The following is a 14,839-nucleotide window of genomic DNA, read 5'->3' on the forward strand; positions in this document are numbered from 1 at the left end:
GCCACCAGCGCCATCCCCTTTTAGCATTTCCATATCGGCCTCGCCTTGTCTTTTCTCAGTCGCTTTTCTCGATAATTCAACAGACTAAAACAAATGAACGTATACGTATTTGGCTCATCGAAGCTGCCTTGTGCTGTCGGCATGTTCGTGGTGGTGGCAGTATTCACACTAGCCTTGCTGCTGCTAAACAGCAACCGCGTCGGCATCAGACTGCCGTACGAGCCCAAGGAGGTTTACACTGATGCTCTAAACAGCACACTTGGGTTCCACAAGATCTACGCCACATATGATCCAGTAAAGTCTATCGACAAAGACAATCTGAAGGCCGGCTGCCGATCTACTCGATATCCAGATCGAGTACATTCCAAGACACAGCCTCGAAGAAGCGACCAAGCAGCGCGAGGAGCGCGGGTATTTGGCACCGGTCCCTGATATTGCGGAATTTATAACACATATGGCTATCTACAAGGATATGGCGGAATTCAATATCCAATCGGCGCTTATCCTCGACAGCAGCATCGACATGGAGCTTGATTTGAAGATGCGGCTGGCATCGGCACTGGGAAATGGAATTGCCACCAGCTACGATCTTCTGTTTATTGGCCGTGAATTTTCTGAGCAGTCCGAGCCCGGTGTCGACGATGTTACGATGGCTCTGAAGCAGGACCAAGGCCACCAAGAGCTCATCCGAGCGGTGCTTGCGGCACTGGACCAAAATCAATTTCCTGAACCGCCAGCCACTCGCCTTCCGCACATCCTACCCACACGGCACTCATGCATACGTGGTGAATAACCACCTGGCACGGAGGTTGTTGCGGCGGCTGCCTAGTAGGATGACGAAAGAGGAGCATGACTTGGACTATGTGTTGGCAGACACGGCTATGCTCGGCCTGTCGATTGCATATAGCATCTCCCCGCCCCCGATTACCAGGGTAGCTAAGGACTCTGCTAGCAACGGGCAAATGCAGCAGTATTTGACAAGGTCCACGATGTATGCAATATCGCTTCGTGGCGATAATCCGAACCAGTATTCGCCATATTTGGACTGGTTGGACATATGGCGCGACGATTAAATTTCATTCGCACCACATGGCGCTAGAAAGACGAGCAGAGTTGAGGATTTGTTTGCTCCACTAGCCTTTGGCTATTGTGCCTCTTTCTTATAGCCTTCGTTTTATATCATTTCTTTATACAAATACACATGTTTGGTCCGCATATATGCTGTCATCCACGGCCAGCCAAAATCCTGGACCACAGGATTCACTGTCCTGGTACCGATAGTTCTTGTCTACATACTCTTCCAGATATTTGCGTCTCCGTTCGATGCCTACCGAGACCCAGCATCGCATTACTACCAGCCGCGTAATGCGACACTTGGCTTCCAAAAGATCTTTGTGCTAAATATGCCAGGCACGGCACGACCGGCTACGCAACATGCGCGCACTCGCTAGCTACCATCGATTGAGGCTGGAATTTGTGCGGACCTTTGGCGAACGCGAGTCAAACGAACTGGCCCGCACCCTGGATTACCCGATCAACGGCACACATCTGGCATGCTATCTAAGCCACCTCAACATATACAAGCACATAGGTTGAGTACAACATCGAGACGGCGCTGATAGTCGAGGACGACATTGATGTGGAGCTGGATCTAAAGGACCGACATGCGTACATTATGAGCAAAGTACACGAGGTGTATGGCCGTGACTGGGACATGCTGTACCTGGGCCGCTGCACATTCGACAGCAACGAGCCAGCAAAAGTTGCCCCCACACTAGTTGCCAATGGCACGCGGTACGCAGTGGATCCGAGTGAGCGAGCAAGGTACCTGCAGCGCGACCTGTCGCTGTTTGAATCCGAGTATCCCATGTGTCTGCATGCCTATGCGGTCACCAGGGAGTGTGCCAAGCGACTTTCGGTCTTGCTGCAGGAGCGACTAAAGTCGGTTGGCAAGGACATTGATCTGATTCTTGCTGTCGGGGCGCGCGCTGGGGTCTCAACAATCCTGGGCACATCGCCTCCCTACTTCGTGCAGGTTGGCCGGCAGGAGCTGCCGAGCGACCTGACAGCCATTGCTGACGGGGACACGGCCCAGCGACTCGCTCGCTCGACACTATACCACCTGCATCTGCGCACGCGCGACCCGCAGTCCCTGGCACCGTACATGGACTGGCCGTGGTTCGTGGATAGCATGTAATTAAAATTACGGGAGAGTACATAATAAAAAAACTAGTTATGCTTTGCACCACTCTGTGGCCGGTAAATGTATGGGAATACGCCGCTGACCAGACGGTAGTTGAATGTGATGTGGTTGACAAGACAGTAGTGCGCCATGAACATGGCTACGAGGTAGATCAGGCCTAGAGACACCAAAGCATGCCACCATGCGTGCAGCTGCAGATTCAGCGGCAATAGCGACATGTCGCTGCGGCCGTCCACGTACGGGCAGAAATTTGTGTCTGTGAGCCACACAATGCCAGCAACCAGATACCACTTTATACCGTCCCTGAACAGCCGTGCAACGCCCATCATACCGGCCACCTCCAGATCCTTCTTGGCGCGATACGCCATGTACGCGACTATATACGTGAACAGATTGAAGCTGGCCTGGAACAAAAGGAACTGCAGGCGCCCGCTGGACAGTGCAGTCAGACCCGACACAAACAGCGTCCAGAGGGACAGCGCCCAGAGGAGCCGGCGGTGATTGACCTGGAACTGTGTTGTAATCGCCAGGTACAGCGCGATGGCGACAGACCAGAGCATGGGTAGCTCGTCGAGCATCTGCATCGGGTACTTGAGCGTTGCGTGGAACAGCAGGCTGCCAATGCCGACGGCCGTGATTGAGCGCCCCAGCAGTGTGAACCCCCGGTGGCCCGTCGGATTCATGTGCGCGCAGGCCTCGCCAAGAAACACCATGGCGAGGGATGACCACGAGTTGAAGAATTCGGCGATGTACGGCGTCCACTCGTAGTTGCCCTCGCACCAGTCCATCGACGATGTCACGTCGCCCCAGTAGCCCTGTGTGTTTATCGGCGCCATGGAGAAAAAGAGTAGGGGTATAATAGACAGAATGCAAGTGAGAGATGAAAAGATAAAGAAACAAGGCTTGAGTGGCTCTGTTTCCCTTTTAGCAAGAGGTTTTGAGCGGCAGCCGAGAGCCATTTTTGGGCTAGTTTGGCTTGGCAGTTCGTCGTCGCCGTCGCTGAGTCCGAGCGTTCCCGCAGAGGGAGGCGACAAAGGCGAGGCGCGAGAACGTGACGGAATGTATTGTTGCCGATCTGCAGCCAAAGTCATCCCGAACGAGGATCCCTAATATAACCTGCTCAAGCGCAAGCGCACTACTGGTAAGGAAAAATCCGCATACCGCCTTGCTAGCCTTTTTAGAATCTGGCACACCCCACGGGGTTCCACTCGGAAGTCATGCTAATGAGGGTATCGGAAGTGATGCGATTATATGCTCATGGCTATAGAAAAGGGGAGGGGATACGCCATGTCATTTGACCGAGGCATGTGAGTGGCTCCGGCTCATCGCCTGCTGCTGCCTACGCTTGTTCCGGCGCTCCGCCTTGGACTCGTACTCGTGCCAGTCGCCGGCCACCGGGAACTCAGTCACCATGACGGGTCCTGGCGCTTCCATAGCAAAGTACGGGCTCTCGAGGCACTTGCGCGCCGACGGCCTCACCTTCGGATCCAGCGCCAGCATGTCCTCGGCCAGCTGCAAGGCACACGGTGACATGCGAGCGCACATGTTCTGACGCAGCCTGTTTTCGTAGTTGGCCGTGGGTGTCATGTAGCACGCCCACGGCAGCTTCTTGAACGAGTCAAGCACGGCCGGACTGGGCGACCCCAGCATCTTGAAGATCTGCTCGAGCTGGTCAATGTCGTTTTGGCCCTGGAACGCCGGCTTCTTCATGAACAGCTCCAGCATAACGCACCCGAGCGACCACACATCGACCTCGGGGCCATAAAGCGTGGTGCCCAGCAGCAGCTCCGGCGGGCGGTACCACAGCGTGATGACGCGGTTGGTGAACTCGTGCATGTGCGCGTGGTGGAACGAACGCGCCAGCCCAAAGTCCACATACTTTACTTGGCCGGCCTGGTTTACTAGCAGATTCGACCCCTTGATGTCGCGGTGCAAGATGCCGCGCTCGTGCATGAACGCCAGGCCGTCCAGCAGCTGCAACATCAACGACTTTTTGTGGGCAGGCTCTGGCAGCCACTGCGGATGGTTGATCAGTCCCCGACAGGTCGTAGTCCATGTACTCCATCACCACATACACAGCGTTGCTCGATTCAGGACACCACATCCAGCACCTGCGTGATGTTCTCGTGCCGCAGCTGCCGCAGAAGCCGGATCTCGCGCATGGCCGTGATCGGGAAGCCCTCGCGGTCCATGTCGATGCGCATGCGCTTCAGCGCGACGATCTGACCCGTTTCCTTATTGCGAGCCTTGTATACCTTTCCATACGTGCCCTCGCCGACCATGCTGATTTTGGTGTACATCCTCATGCCCTCGGCCGGGCTGCGCTGCTTGGGCGTCGCTGGCGTCACGGGGGTACCGATGCCCGCAATCTTTGACGGCGTTGTGCTGACATCACGCACGCCTGCAGTGACCGACTGCATGGCACCTGCAGCCACGGGCCGGCTTCGGCTTGCAACTGTTTGCTGTGGTATTGTGTTTGCCTGCAGCGCTGCGCTTGGTGGGATGGGCGGCGGATGGAATTGGGAGAGGCGGCGGCGGGGGCGGCGGCGGAGATACCGGAGGCGGCGGCGGCGGTGGAGGAGAATCTCCGGCGGTGGAGGAGGGGGTGGAGAGACAGGCGGCGGCGGCGGAGGCGGCGGCGGAGGCAAAGGAGCCTTTTGTGCATCGCCTGTATGAGTCACGCCTTCCCCTGCCCTCGCGTGACCGGGTGCGCGAGTCTGGACCAGCAACCATCTCTCCTGCTGCGACGCTCAATGTACCCAGACATGCGGCTGTCTGCATACGGCCTTGGTGAGTAGCGCTCGCCGCGGCTCCGATAATAACCGGAGTCATGGGCCCGCTTGTACGGCCGCTCGTGGTCTCGGTCCCCGGGAGGAATCGACCGCGAGCGCTCGCGTTTCCGATACGCGCCGTAGTCGCGTGCCCGGCGATAGTGATCATCGTACCTTGACGTCCGCCGGTCTTCCTGGATCCCTGTCGCTCCGTAGGCCATGGTCTCGGTCAGCCCGGGATGTGTCAGCTGGCGGCGCCTCTATAGCTGTATCGTGATCGCCAGCCACATGCTCGCGTGGCAAGTAATCCCGATGACTGCGGCCAGGTTCCCGCCGATCGTCGTGGTACCGCCGCCGATTGTCATACCCGCGGTGGCCTCGATCTATGTAGTCGCGCCCGCGCCGGTACCGGAAGTCGTCGCGTCGGCGTCGGCTGTCGTACCCGTAGTCTGTGTAGTTGGACGTGCGACCCCGGTAGTCACGGCTTGACGAGGACAGTGCCGGACCCCGCGGTGCCCGCTCCCTGCTGCCGCCAGCACTCGAGTGCCTGGGGGCATCGGGCTCCATTGAAGTCTAAAGTATGAATGCCAAGGGGGAAATGTAGAGTGGCGAAATCAGAGACTGGCAGGAAGAGAAAAGAAAAACTTTACAATTAAATACAGAGGAAAAGAGAATGAAATGAACACGCTAATAAGGCTCCTAAAAAAACTCAAATCGCAAAGAGAAGAAGCGAAAATTGGGCCAGCTGCAAATTCAAAACCACTTTTGACAGGTTTTATTGTCACGCCCCCCAAACAAGCGGTCAGCTCTGTTTTATAAACCAAGTATTAAAAACAAGCTACTTCCTCAGCTCCTCAGGGCAGTCGGGCTGGCTCTGCCAGTGTGCATCCACAAAGGCATCCAGCTTGGCGGTATTGAGCTCGATGCGCTTGACATTCGGGAACTTGTCCATGTCGACGCCAAACCGGTGCGCGTTATACAGCTGCGGGATCAAGCAGCAGTCCGCCAGCGTCACCTCATCGCCCAAGCAGTACTTGCCGCTGGTGCTCTCCAGCATCTTATCAGCCACAGCCAGACCATCCTCGATAATCTGCACCGCATATGCTGCGCGCTCGCTCTCGGGCTTGGTTTTCAGAATCTTCAGGTTCTGCAGCGGCTGCGTGTCTGCGCAGATAACGCCCATGAGCGCACGCACCTGCGCACGCTGGTGCGCATCCTTCGGCAGGAGAGGGGTCTCGGGATACACTTCCTCCAGGTACTCGAGGATAGCCACCGACTGCGGGATCCCATGGCCGTCAGCGATCAGATACGGCACGAAGCCGCCGGGGTTCAGTGCCTTGTATTCGGGCGACTGCTGCTCACCCTTGACCAGGTTGATGGGGCGCATCTCGTAGGCGATGCCCTTCAGGTTCAGCGCAATGCGCACGCGCGCAGAGCACGACGAGCGGTAGTAGCTGTACAGGATTGGCTTGGTATCAGTCATATTGCAGAGTGGGAGAAGTAAAGATTTGTGTCGGTGTGGAGGAGAAAAATGCTGATGCAAAAAGGAGAGCGAAACCGGGCTAGGGGGATGACCAAAGCTCAGGATGGTGTGGGAAAAAAATCCTATTTTGCTGCCCATTTCAGGAAATACGCGGCGAACACTTGCTCGACCTGGTCCGGCTCGCTGATCTTGCCGTCGGCTGCTGGCGCGGAACAGGCCGGCCGAGAACCGGCTCCCAAGACTGCCCAGGAACGGGTCCTCGACTGCCCGCCGGCCCGCCAGCAGGAACGATTGCGGGATGGGCGTGTCGCCGGTCTCTTCGGCTGGCTCTGGTACCTCAGCTGGGACAGCCAACCACGGCATGTGGTGCGACAGCGACACCGCCATCTTCAGCGACCGCATCTCGGTAGGAGAGTGGCCGCCAGGCCTCCTCCAGCACAGCCCGATGGTGCAGCTCGCCCGACTCGCGCATCAGCGTCCACAGCGCCTGCTGGTCGGCCTCTGGCAGCTGCTGGTCGTTCTCGACCTCCAGCACCAGGCGCTTCGGAAGGCCGCGGTCCAGCGCCGTATGGCTGACATAGAACCAGTTGAACGCTGACACCGGACCGGGCATCTCTGGGTCATATGGACCGACAATGGCGCCAACGAACGGCTGGATCCTCGCCGCCATCATCCTTGAAAAGCGCTTGGTACGCCGTCTGGTTCTCAATATCGATAATCGACGGGTCGGGTCGGAACGTGGGGTGCGAGTGGTACCAGCCAACCACCCTCAGCCCGTTGCCGTTGATCTGCTGCGTCACAGCCAGTTGCTCGCCGGGATCCATCTCGACATTCGTATGCGCATCCTCAGACTCCATGGCCTTGCACGGGAACGCCCGCACCACCGTCAGCACCTTGTCGTGCGAGTTCCACTGCCCGCCCAGTAGGCCAATGACCTCAGACATCATCAAGTGTGCGTGGAAGTCCATCTGCAGCTTCGCGTTGCTATGCACGATTAGCTTGAAGGGCTGGCAGCCGGGAGTGCTGGAGAGGGGTGCACCCGGGAATGGCGTGCAGCGTACCATTTGGTGTGGGTCGTGGTAGTGCAGGGAGGTTGTCGTGCGCGTGTGGTTCTGGCGCTGGGGGCGGTTCAGCGCATACTCCGTGCGCACTGGCGACTTGGGCAGCTCAGGTGCTGCGGATGCTGGTGGCGGTGTGGCCGGGCAGCTCGTCGGTTTGGCTTCGCCCTTGGACTTCGACTGCATCCGGCGCAGGCTGTTCTGTCGAGCCCTCAGCCTCAACAACTGCAATAGCAGTCGCCTGAGCGGGAGCGTCAGCAGCCGTGGATTCCTTGGATGCATTAGTAGCCACTTGCTCGCCACCATTGACCGCCAGTTCCTTGGTCTCCTTGGTCTCCTTGGACTCATCATTCTCTGGCCGCTTGGCAGTCTTTGGTGTTTTGGGCGGCTTTGGCACGACCGGATCCAGCTCCATGACGCGCTGCAGGTACGGCCGTGCAGCCGCACTGTTGGGATCCAGCGGTCGCCCTGACAGCGTGTACCCTTCTCCTGACTCCAGCACCTTGGCAGGCAGTGGCACCTTGTCGCGGAACAGCTTGATCAGATACTTCTGTGCATGCGAGCGAATGGACTTTGGGTCCCTGGTGACAACGTGCCCGGAGATCTTCGACCAGTCGCGACCAAACAGCTCCAGGCCCTCGCAGAACTTTGCCTCTTCCTCATCCGTGTACCCGCCTGATCTGTACTGGCCGGGAGCAACAGGCTCTGCGGGCTTCTTGGCTGCTGGGCTTGCGCTGGCGCTTGCTTGCGGGGCGCCGCGCTTCGTCGTCGTCGCTCTCGCTCGATGACATGGGGGAGTCCAGCACTGGCTTTGTCTTTTTGGCACCCTTGGGTGTCTTCCTCTTTTTGCTGTTCGGGTCCCAGTCATCATCGGCCTCGCTACCAGTCACGCCCTCATCAAAATCACCATACGCCCCCGCGTTGCCGTAGTCATCGTAGTACCCCATGTACTGGCCGCCGCCGTCTTCGGCTAGGAGCTTGGCAATCAGAGCGCTGCTCAGGTCGGCCTCTTCCTGCGCGCTGATCTGCCTTCCATTGCTGTTCTCGGCGACCTCCATCTCGGCGTCGTCAGGCCTGGATCTTGGGCTTGGGAGGCCGCCCGCGACCGCGCTTGGCCTTTGGGATATCAGTATCATCGCTGCCGCTATCATAGACGGCTGTGCTTGCGGGCCTGCGGCCACTGCGACGCGCTCCTGCCATGGCTAACGTTTTCTGTTTCTAGATCGGCGGTATGTGTAGAGTTAGCCTTCTTGAAAAGAAAAGAGCAGGCCGATCAGGGCCAGCACACGTATCCGGCAGGCACCCGGTTGCATACTTCAAGCATTGATAACCCTCTGGAGCCATTACCTGGGAGGACCAAATACACATGGCATATGTAGGCGTTTTGGCATTCGCACTCGCGGCATAGGCGCGCATCGCGGTCACACTTGCTATCTCTGTAGCCCAGACGATGTGACGTAGGGAGCATATTGGGCTGTGTTTGAATTCAGGCTCCAATTGATGATATTCGCATATTGCAGAGCAGTGTTTTCAATTTGCGTCTCTACCTTGCGTAAACTGCGGTCGATTGGCCCCGAAGCGTGCTGGTATGCGCCGGATTGCGATATAGGCTATGCGTAGGTATCTGCTCGCAAAAGTGCAATTATAACAGGAGCAAGAAAAAATTGCACCCACTCCGTACTCTTCGAAACCCCCACCAAATCCTTGGGCATTTTGCTGGTGCTTCGGGGTGGCTTGTAGGTGGTGACTCGCCTCGCGCAGTTTGGCGTGTATTTTTTGATTTAGAGGATTAGAAGGAAAAGGACTAATTAATGGACCGCACCGCCAGCCGTCGTCTACTTGACCCGGCGCACGTGCGCCGGCTCTGCTCCTTCTTGAGCTGCTTCTTGCGGTCCTTCTCCTCCCACTTGCGCCGCTGCTCAGGCGTCATGCGCTCGACGTCCTCGAGCTCATTCTTGCGCTTCTCGGCCAGTGCCTTGGCCAGGGCCTCCTGGCCGCTCCTGCTCCGCCATCTTGGCAAACTCCTTGTATGCCTCGTCGCGGGACTTTGCCAGCTTGCGCAAGCGTCTCAGGGCGCAGCGCCATGCCCTCGCCCAGATAGTCGACCAGATAGAACACAAACTCAAATGCCTTCTTGAACTGCGGCAATGCCAGCAGCGGTGGGCTTGGGCAGCCGCAGCGACACCAGCAGCTTCTTCTCGCGCTTAAAGTCGTGGGTCTCGGGCTTAGTGTCGGGGCAGTCGGAGACAAAGACCTCAGGAGATCAGGCTGTTCTCGTCGGCAAGCTCCTCCTCGAGCCCAGACGCCAGCAGCTGCTGCGTGGCATCGGCAATCTCGCTGATAATGGCGACCTTGGGCGACACCTTGTCGTTATTGGCGATCTTGGCAAATGTGCTGATATCGTAGCGATCGCGGCACACGCCCTTGGAGCGCTTGCGCGGCACAGCGGCGAACACGAATCCAGGCGCATCGTCGTTCAGCGTCACCTCGATCTCGATCTTCTCCTCATTGTTGACCATCCAGATCGTTGGCCAGTGATACAAGATCCTGGCGCGCGCTCAGCTGCATGTGGCCCTGCACGAACTTGCAGTGCCGCCGGCCGCTGGCATAGAACAGCAGGTCGGCGGGGCTGTCCCACTCGAGCACCTGCTTGCCGTCGCCCACCAGCGTGAAGTTTTGGCGCAGAACGTCTGTGATCGGCTGCTCCCACGCCTTGCTGGTGGACTGGTTCCTGCGTGAGCCGTACAGGTAGTTGGCCACCAGCCCGGCCACCACCGCCAGAAGCATGGCCTCGGTCTTGTAGTTGCTAAATGTGAGCTCTACCTCGGGGACTACAGAACAGCAGTTATTAGTCAAGGCTGAGGTGCTATTTCCAGGAATGTGCTCGGCCCATCGCCAGGCTCAAAAATATCCTTGGTTTCTGAAATTGCACTTACGTCCGGTCGGGGTAGCGGGCTTGGGGGCCTCGGCCTGTCGGCAGCGGGACCTCGCCTGTCACGTCTTCGAGCTCGTCGGCCATGGCCTTGGTGGCCAGCAGCGCCATGCACGTCAGTGCCAGCAGCGAAAGCTTCACAAAACGACTCATCTGGGAAGGATATAGAAAAAGAACGAAATTCAGGTATTCAAGAGAGTAGCAGAGGCAAGAGCGATCTGAGTGGTACTCACCCAATTCTAGGTCTCGACGAAAATCCGGCTGGCCCTTTCAGCAAATACCACTTGGCCAGCCAGGTAGCTGCTGCTGTTGCTGCTGTTGCTGCTTTTTTCAAACTCCACGTTTCTTTCATGCTCAATTACTTATTCCTTTTTAGTATACTCCGATTTCTCCTCTAATCTAGACGACAAAAGCATGACACAGACCGGACAGCAGCAGCAGCAGCCATGCAGCAGAAACCGCAGAGACTGAGCTGCAAGCCCCGACGCACCTCTCGTCAGCATCCAGCCCGCAGCCCGCCGACAGCAGCAGCAGCAGCAGCGTTGTGGAGCACTCGACTAACTCGTCGCTGCTGCTGCGCCTGTTTACATCGCAGTTCTTTGACTCGTGGCTGGCCGTCAGTTACCTGTTCCGGTACCCCCAGATGGTGGGCGCCCAGCACTTTTTATGCAACGAGTTGCGCAAGTTTCCGATCGAAGAGGTCGAGTTCTTTCTGCCACAAGCTGGTGCATCTACTGATTACGCGTCCGAACGAGTCGATTGCCGTCGAGTCGCTGCTAATGGACATGTCGCTGCGGTCGTCACACGTGGCAATGCTTCTCTACTGGTACTTGCAGGCGTACCTAAGCGACCTGGCGCCCAACCCGCGCACGCCCTCGTTCAAGCACTGCCAGCGCATATTCAACCAGGTGCAGGAGCTGCTGTTTACAGATATCGCGCCCGAGTTGATTATCGACGCGCCCGAGCCTGTCCAGTACTCGTATCTGTATGCCATGGAGCACGGCACATCGCGGGTTCCCAGGCCCAGTCTGATGGCGGGGCTGGCAGAAGCGATTCAAGTCCATGTTCAGACTGACACCACAAGTGCGGGAAAATGCAGCAGCAGCGTTTGTTGGAATTGGATCGTCGCTGGCATCGGCCGGCGCTCCTTCGTTGGCACCTACCATGGGCTGGTTGGCAGTTGCACAGGGGCAGCGCGTGAAGATCTCCGAGCGCATAGATGAGGACCCGGATCTGCCTCCCCAGCACCACCTGCTGACAGGCAAGGGAAAGAAAGGCGTCGGCCGGTCTTCGAGCGTCATGGTGAGGCGAACTGTAGATAAAGAGGCCGACCGCAGCCAGAAGTCGCTTCGCAATGCGTACACAGGCACCAATACGCCGGAGGCTATGGACATTTTTAGCAAGCGTCCATCGCAATATGCACTGGATGCTGATGATGCCGAGCGCATGTCGTCAAGCCAGCCCACAACACCGTCGATCTCTGAGCATCTGAGCCAGGAATTCGGCAGCGACTTTGATCGTACTAGCTGGTCTGCTACACCTGGTCCGAGCAATCCTGGCAGCAGCACCTGCTATTGTTGGACCAGCGCAGCATGCGTTCCTGGGCAGCCGTGCGCCTACTCCTGGCGGCCGCGTGTCTACCGATTCGTGCCGCACAGTGGCTGTCATGGAGAATGTCGAGCGCACACGCTCCTGAAGGCGCGCCATCCAAAGCCAAGGAGTCGGCCAGTATCAACGAAAAGCAGGGCGTGTTGCCTCGCAAGCAGTATTTGGACAAGGCTGCCAAGGAGTTCCAGCGTAATGCCAAGGCCCTGGACCGCAAGCTCAGTCGCCCGTCGCCTGGCATGCTGAGCCAAGGCATCTGGGATCGCAGCGGGCGCACAAGGCATCAAGAATGCGCGCCAACATGTCTGATATGGCCACATATATGGAGGGCGAGCGCAAGAAGCTGGAGCGTCGCACAGGATACTTTGGCGCCGAGATAAAGTTCATGACGGCGCTGATGGACATTGCCCAGAATGTGTGTGCTGTGCCCAAGGTCGGCCGCCAGCAGTCGCTGAAGGCCGAATTGACGCTGCTGAAATCACTCGCTTGATCGCAACATGTGCATCCCGCTGTGGTGCCCCGATTCTGACGGCGCACACCACCACCGCATTGTGCGTATTCCAACCGAAGACACTGTGGTGCTCAACTCGGCTGAGCGTGCGCCGTACCTTCTGACGCTCGAGATCCTGGAGCCCGATGCTTCAACTGACTGCTCCCGTAGCACCAAACAGTCGCAGTCAGCAGATGCAAAATCCGGTTCGGAGCTGGCGGGCGCAGCGCACAAGGAATCGCCCGGACCACCGTCAGCTGCTGTGCTTGATTTGGATGATGAACTCGAGGTCGACATCACAAGCCTGTCAATTGGAAGGAAGTTTAGTGAGGATCCACAAGTACCGCCCATTGCTGTTGAAGCAGCTAAGGACGTGGTTAAAGCTAACAAGGAGGATGAGATTCCTCGTTCAATTGCTCAGCCTGTTCCTGGGCCAACTGCTGAAGCTGCCGCCCTTCGCCGCAGGATGTTGATGAAGACTTGATGGCGCAAGTATTTGGCGATCTCAACGACTTCTCAAGCAATTCAGGCTCAACCTCACCGTTCAGCCGCCAGTACAGCCGCAGCAGATCATCTGGCAAAGGGCAAAGGGCAAGAGGCAAGAGTACAGACAGGGATGTCAGCAATAGTCCTCGTCACCGGCAAGTATCAGCCACTGGGCCTGGCAATGCCCGCCATACGCCATCGCAGCAGAAGCAACAGCAACAGCGGCGGACCATCGTCGTTAGCAATTCCCAAACACCCACCGCCCGCTCCTCACCTACAGCAGTCTGGATCCCTGTCTGCACAGCCGTCTCTTGTCAGTCGTGCACCAGCCAGCCAGGAAGAGATCCGCGCCCGCATGCGCATGGCATCCGTGCTTCTTGCACAGCTCGCACGGCAGCAGAAGGCGCTCGGAGTCAAAGGTTACTAACCTCGTTGTCCCACAGTCGGCTGGCGGGGCTGGATCGGCTGACCCGGCGAAGGGCAGCGACAGCACGGACACTATGAGGCGCCGCAGCAAGCTGAGCAACCCGACTAGCCAGGCGCTGGCTATGGAGGAGATTCGCGAGAAGCTGATCCACGAGATGATGCAGCTTGAGGAGCTTCGTCTCGCAACAGCACCCGAGATCGCCAGCGTTCCAAATTCTGCTAGCCACCCAGGACCCCAACTTCGCTGACCACACTGTATCTGCTGCCGGCGACAGCGATATCGATATCCACGCTGTCGAGTACAAGGACGATCCAAGCGCTAAAGTGCTGAAGGAGGACTGGGAGTCGAAGAAGGCGCGCATCCGCCGTGCTTCGCCCTTTGGCCGGCACCGCAACTGGAACCTGCTCTCGGTCATTGTCAAGGATGGCGCTGACCTGCGCCAAGAGCAGCTGGCACTGCAGCTAATCCGCGAGATGCAGCGGATCTGGCAACGCGAGAAGACCAATGTCTTTGTGCAGTACTACCGGATCATGGTCACCGGCGAGGGCTGCGGTCTGATGGAGACCATCACCAACACGGTGTCAGTGCACTCGATCAAGAAGGAGTTCTACTCGCGCAACCCCGACTACGCCGGCCTGCCCTACACGCTCTACAACTACTTTGTCACATCCTTTGGCACGCCCGACACGGACCGGTTCAAGACAGCACAGGACAACTTTATGCGCAGCCTGGTTGCGTACTCGCTGATCACGTACATTCTGCAGATTCGCGACCGCCACAACGGCAATATTTTGCTCGACACCGCCGGCCATATCATCCACATCGACTTTGGCTTCATGCTGTCGAATTCGCCGGGTTCCGTCGGCTTCGAGATGGCGCCGTTCAAGTTCCCCATGGAGTACGTCGACATTCTGGGCGGCCGCGAGAGCGCAAAGTTCCAGGAGTTCCGCGGGCTGCTGGTTAAGGCATTCCTGGCGCTGCGCAAGTACGCTGACAACATCTGCCTGCTGGTTGAGATGATGGTCAAGGACTCGCCGCTGCCCTGTCTGAGCGGCGGCCAGGCCACTGTGGCCAGCCTGCGCGACCGCCTGCACCTGACACTATCGGACCAGCAGACCGAGGAGCTGGTCAACGGGCTGCTGATGAGCAGCTGCGACAATGTGACGATGCGCATGTACGACTCGTTCCAGTACTACTCCAACGGCATTTTGTAGCTCGCCCTTCCCAATCTCGCACCCACGTTGACGATTACTATCTCCCGCCGCTGAGCCAATGGTCGAAGCACACCGCACACGCGCAACGTGGAGGCGCGGTCTGCGCGGTCTCCTGCCGAGCCGAGCCGATCTGCTTCCGAGTCGTTGGGGGTTTTTTATTTTGGCTCTGC

At 57.9% G+C, this 14,839-nt stretch overlaps 9 protein-coding genes across 9 annotated transcripts; 4 read left to right on the forward strand and 5 right to left on the reverse strand.

Moving 5' to 3' along the window:
• Nucleotides 1-51: 51 nt before the first annotated feature.
• DL89DRAFT_269005 (uncharacterized protein) lies at nt 52-1,106 on the forward strand. Its single transcript, XM_040888119.1, has 3 exons — nt 52-299; nt 325-643; nt 672-1,106. Exons 1-3 carry the CDS (start codon nt 94-96, stop codon nt 1,071-1,073), a joined length of 927 nt encoding a protein of 308 aa, XP_040741656.1. The 5' UTR covers nt 52-93; the 3' UTR covers nt 1,074-1,106.
• Nucleotides 1,107-1,185: 79 nt separating this feature from the next.
• On the forward strand, nt 1,186-2,212 carry DL89DRAFT_285240 (uncharacterized protein). Its single transcript, XM_040889813.1, has one exon. The coding sequence runs from the start codon at nt 1,676-1,678 to the stop codon at nt 2,195-2,197; it is 522 nt and encodes a 173-aa protein (XP_040741657.1). The 5' UTR covers nt 1,186-1,675; the 3' UTR covers nt 2,198-2,212.
• A 17-nt stretch (nt 2,213-2,229) lies between these two features.
• Nucleotides 2,230-3,039, reverse strand: DL89DRAFT_225546 (alkaline phytoceramidase; the record flags this gene model as incomplete). The annotated part of the gene is made up of 1 exon (XM_040884761.1): nt 2,230-3,039. One exon carries the CDS (start codon nt 3,037-3,039, stop codon nt 2,230-2,232), a length of 810 nt encoding a protein of 269 aa, XP_040741658.1.
• A 454-nt stretch (nt 3,040-3,493) lies between these two features.
• DL89DRAFT_275453 (Pkinase-domain-containing protein) lies at nt 3,494-4,503 on the reverse strand (the record flags this gene model as incomplete). The annotated part of the gene is made up of 2 exons (XM_040889309.1): nt 3,494-4,219; nt 4,303-4,503. The coding sequence occupies 2 exons, from the start codon at nt 4,501-4,503 to the stop codon at nt 3,494-3,496; spliced, it is 927 nt and encodes a 308-aa protein (XP_040741659.1).
• A 1,309-nt stretch (nt 4,504-5,812) lies between these two features.
• DL89DRAFT_225471 (Maleylacetoacetate isomerase) lies at nt 5,813-6,457 on the reverse strand (the record flags this gene model as incomplete). Its single annotated transcript, XM_040884753.1, has 1 exon — nt 5,813-6,457. One exon carries the CDS (start codon nt 6,455-6,457, stop codon nt 5,813-5,815), a length of 645 nt encoding a protein of 214 aa, XP_040741660.1.
• Nucleotides 6,458-6,794: 337 nt separating this feature from the next.
• On the reverse strand, nt 6,795-8,573 carry DL89DRAFT_275455 (uncharacterized protein; the record flags this gene model as incomplete). Its single annotated transcript, XM_040889310.1, is given in 4 exon segments — nt 6,795-7,131; nt 7,151-7,575; nt 7,742-8,190; nt 8,216-8,573. The coding sequence occupies 4 exon segments, from the start codon at nt 8,571-8,573 to the stop codon at nt 6,795-6,797; spliced, it is 1,569 nt and encodes a 522-aa protein (XP_040741661.1).
• Nucleotides 8,574-9,296: 723 nt separating this feature from the next.
• DL89DRAFT_269010 (uncharacterized protein) lies at nt 9,297-11,082 on the reverse strand (the record flags this gene model as incomplete). Its single annotated transcript, XM_040888120.1, has 6 exons — nt 10,452-11,082; nt 10,057-10,321; nt 9,820-10,019; nt 9,538-9,582; nt 9,355-9,515; nt 9,297-9,319 (listed from the first exon to the last, which is right to left on the reverse strand). The coding sequence occupies exons 1-6, from the start codon at nt 10,598-10,600 to the stop codon at nt 9,297-9,299; spliced, it is 843 nt and encodes a 280-aa protein (XP_040741662.1). The 5' UTR covers nt 10,601-11,082.
• Nucleotides 11,083-11,090: 8 nt separating this feature from the next.
• Nucleotides 11,091-12,143, forward strand: DL89DRAFT_259067 (uncharacterized protein; the record flags this gene model as incomplete). Its single annotated transcript, XM_040885653.1, has 3 exons — nt 11,091-11,432; nt 11,495-11,990; nt 12,034-12,143. 3 exons carry the CDS (start codon nt 11,091-11,093, stop codon nt 12,141-12,143), a joined length of 948 nt encoding a protein of 315 aa, XP_040741663.1.
• A 406-nt stretch (nt 12,144-12,549) lies between these two features.
• Nucleotides 12,550-14,669, forward strand: DL89DRAFT_259068 (kinase-like protein; the record flags this gene model as incomplete). The annotated part of the gene is made up of 4 exons (XM_040885654.1): nt 12,550-12,966; nt 13,008-13,341; nt 13,362-13,660; nt 13,686-14,669. The coding sequence occupies 4 exons, from the start codon at nt 12,550-12,552 to the stop codon at nt 14,667-14,669; spliced, it is 2,034 nt and encodes a 677-aa protein (XP_040741664.1).
• Between the last annotated feature and the right edge of the window lie 170 nt (nt 14,670-14,839).

Source organism: Linderina pennispora, assembly GCF_002104995.1.
Source record: "Linderina pennispora strain ATCC 12442 chromosome Unknown DL89scaffold_11, whole genome shotgun sequence".
Taxonomy (NCBI): Eukaryota; Fungi; Kickxellomycota; class Kickxellomycetes; order Kickxellales; family Kickxellaceae; genus Linderina; species Linderina pennispora.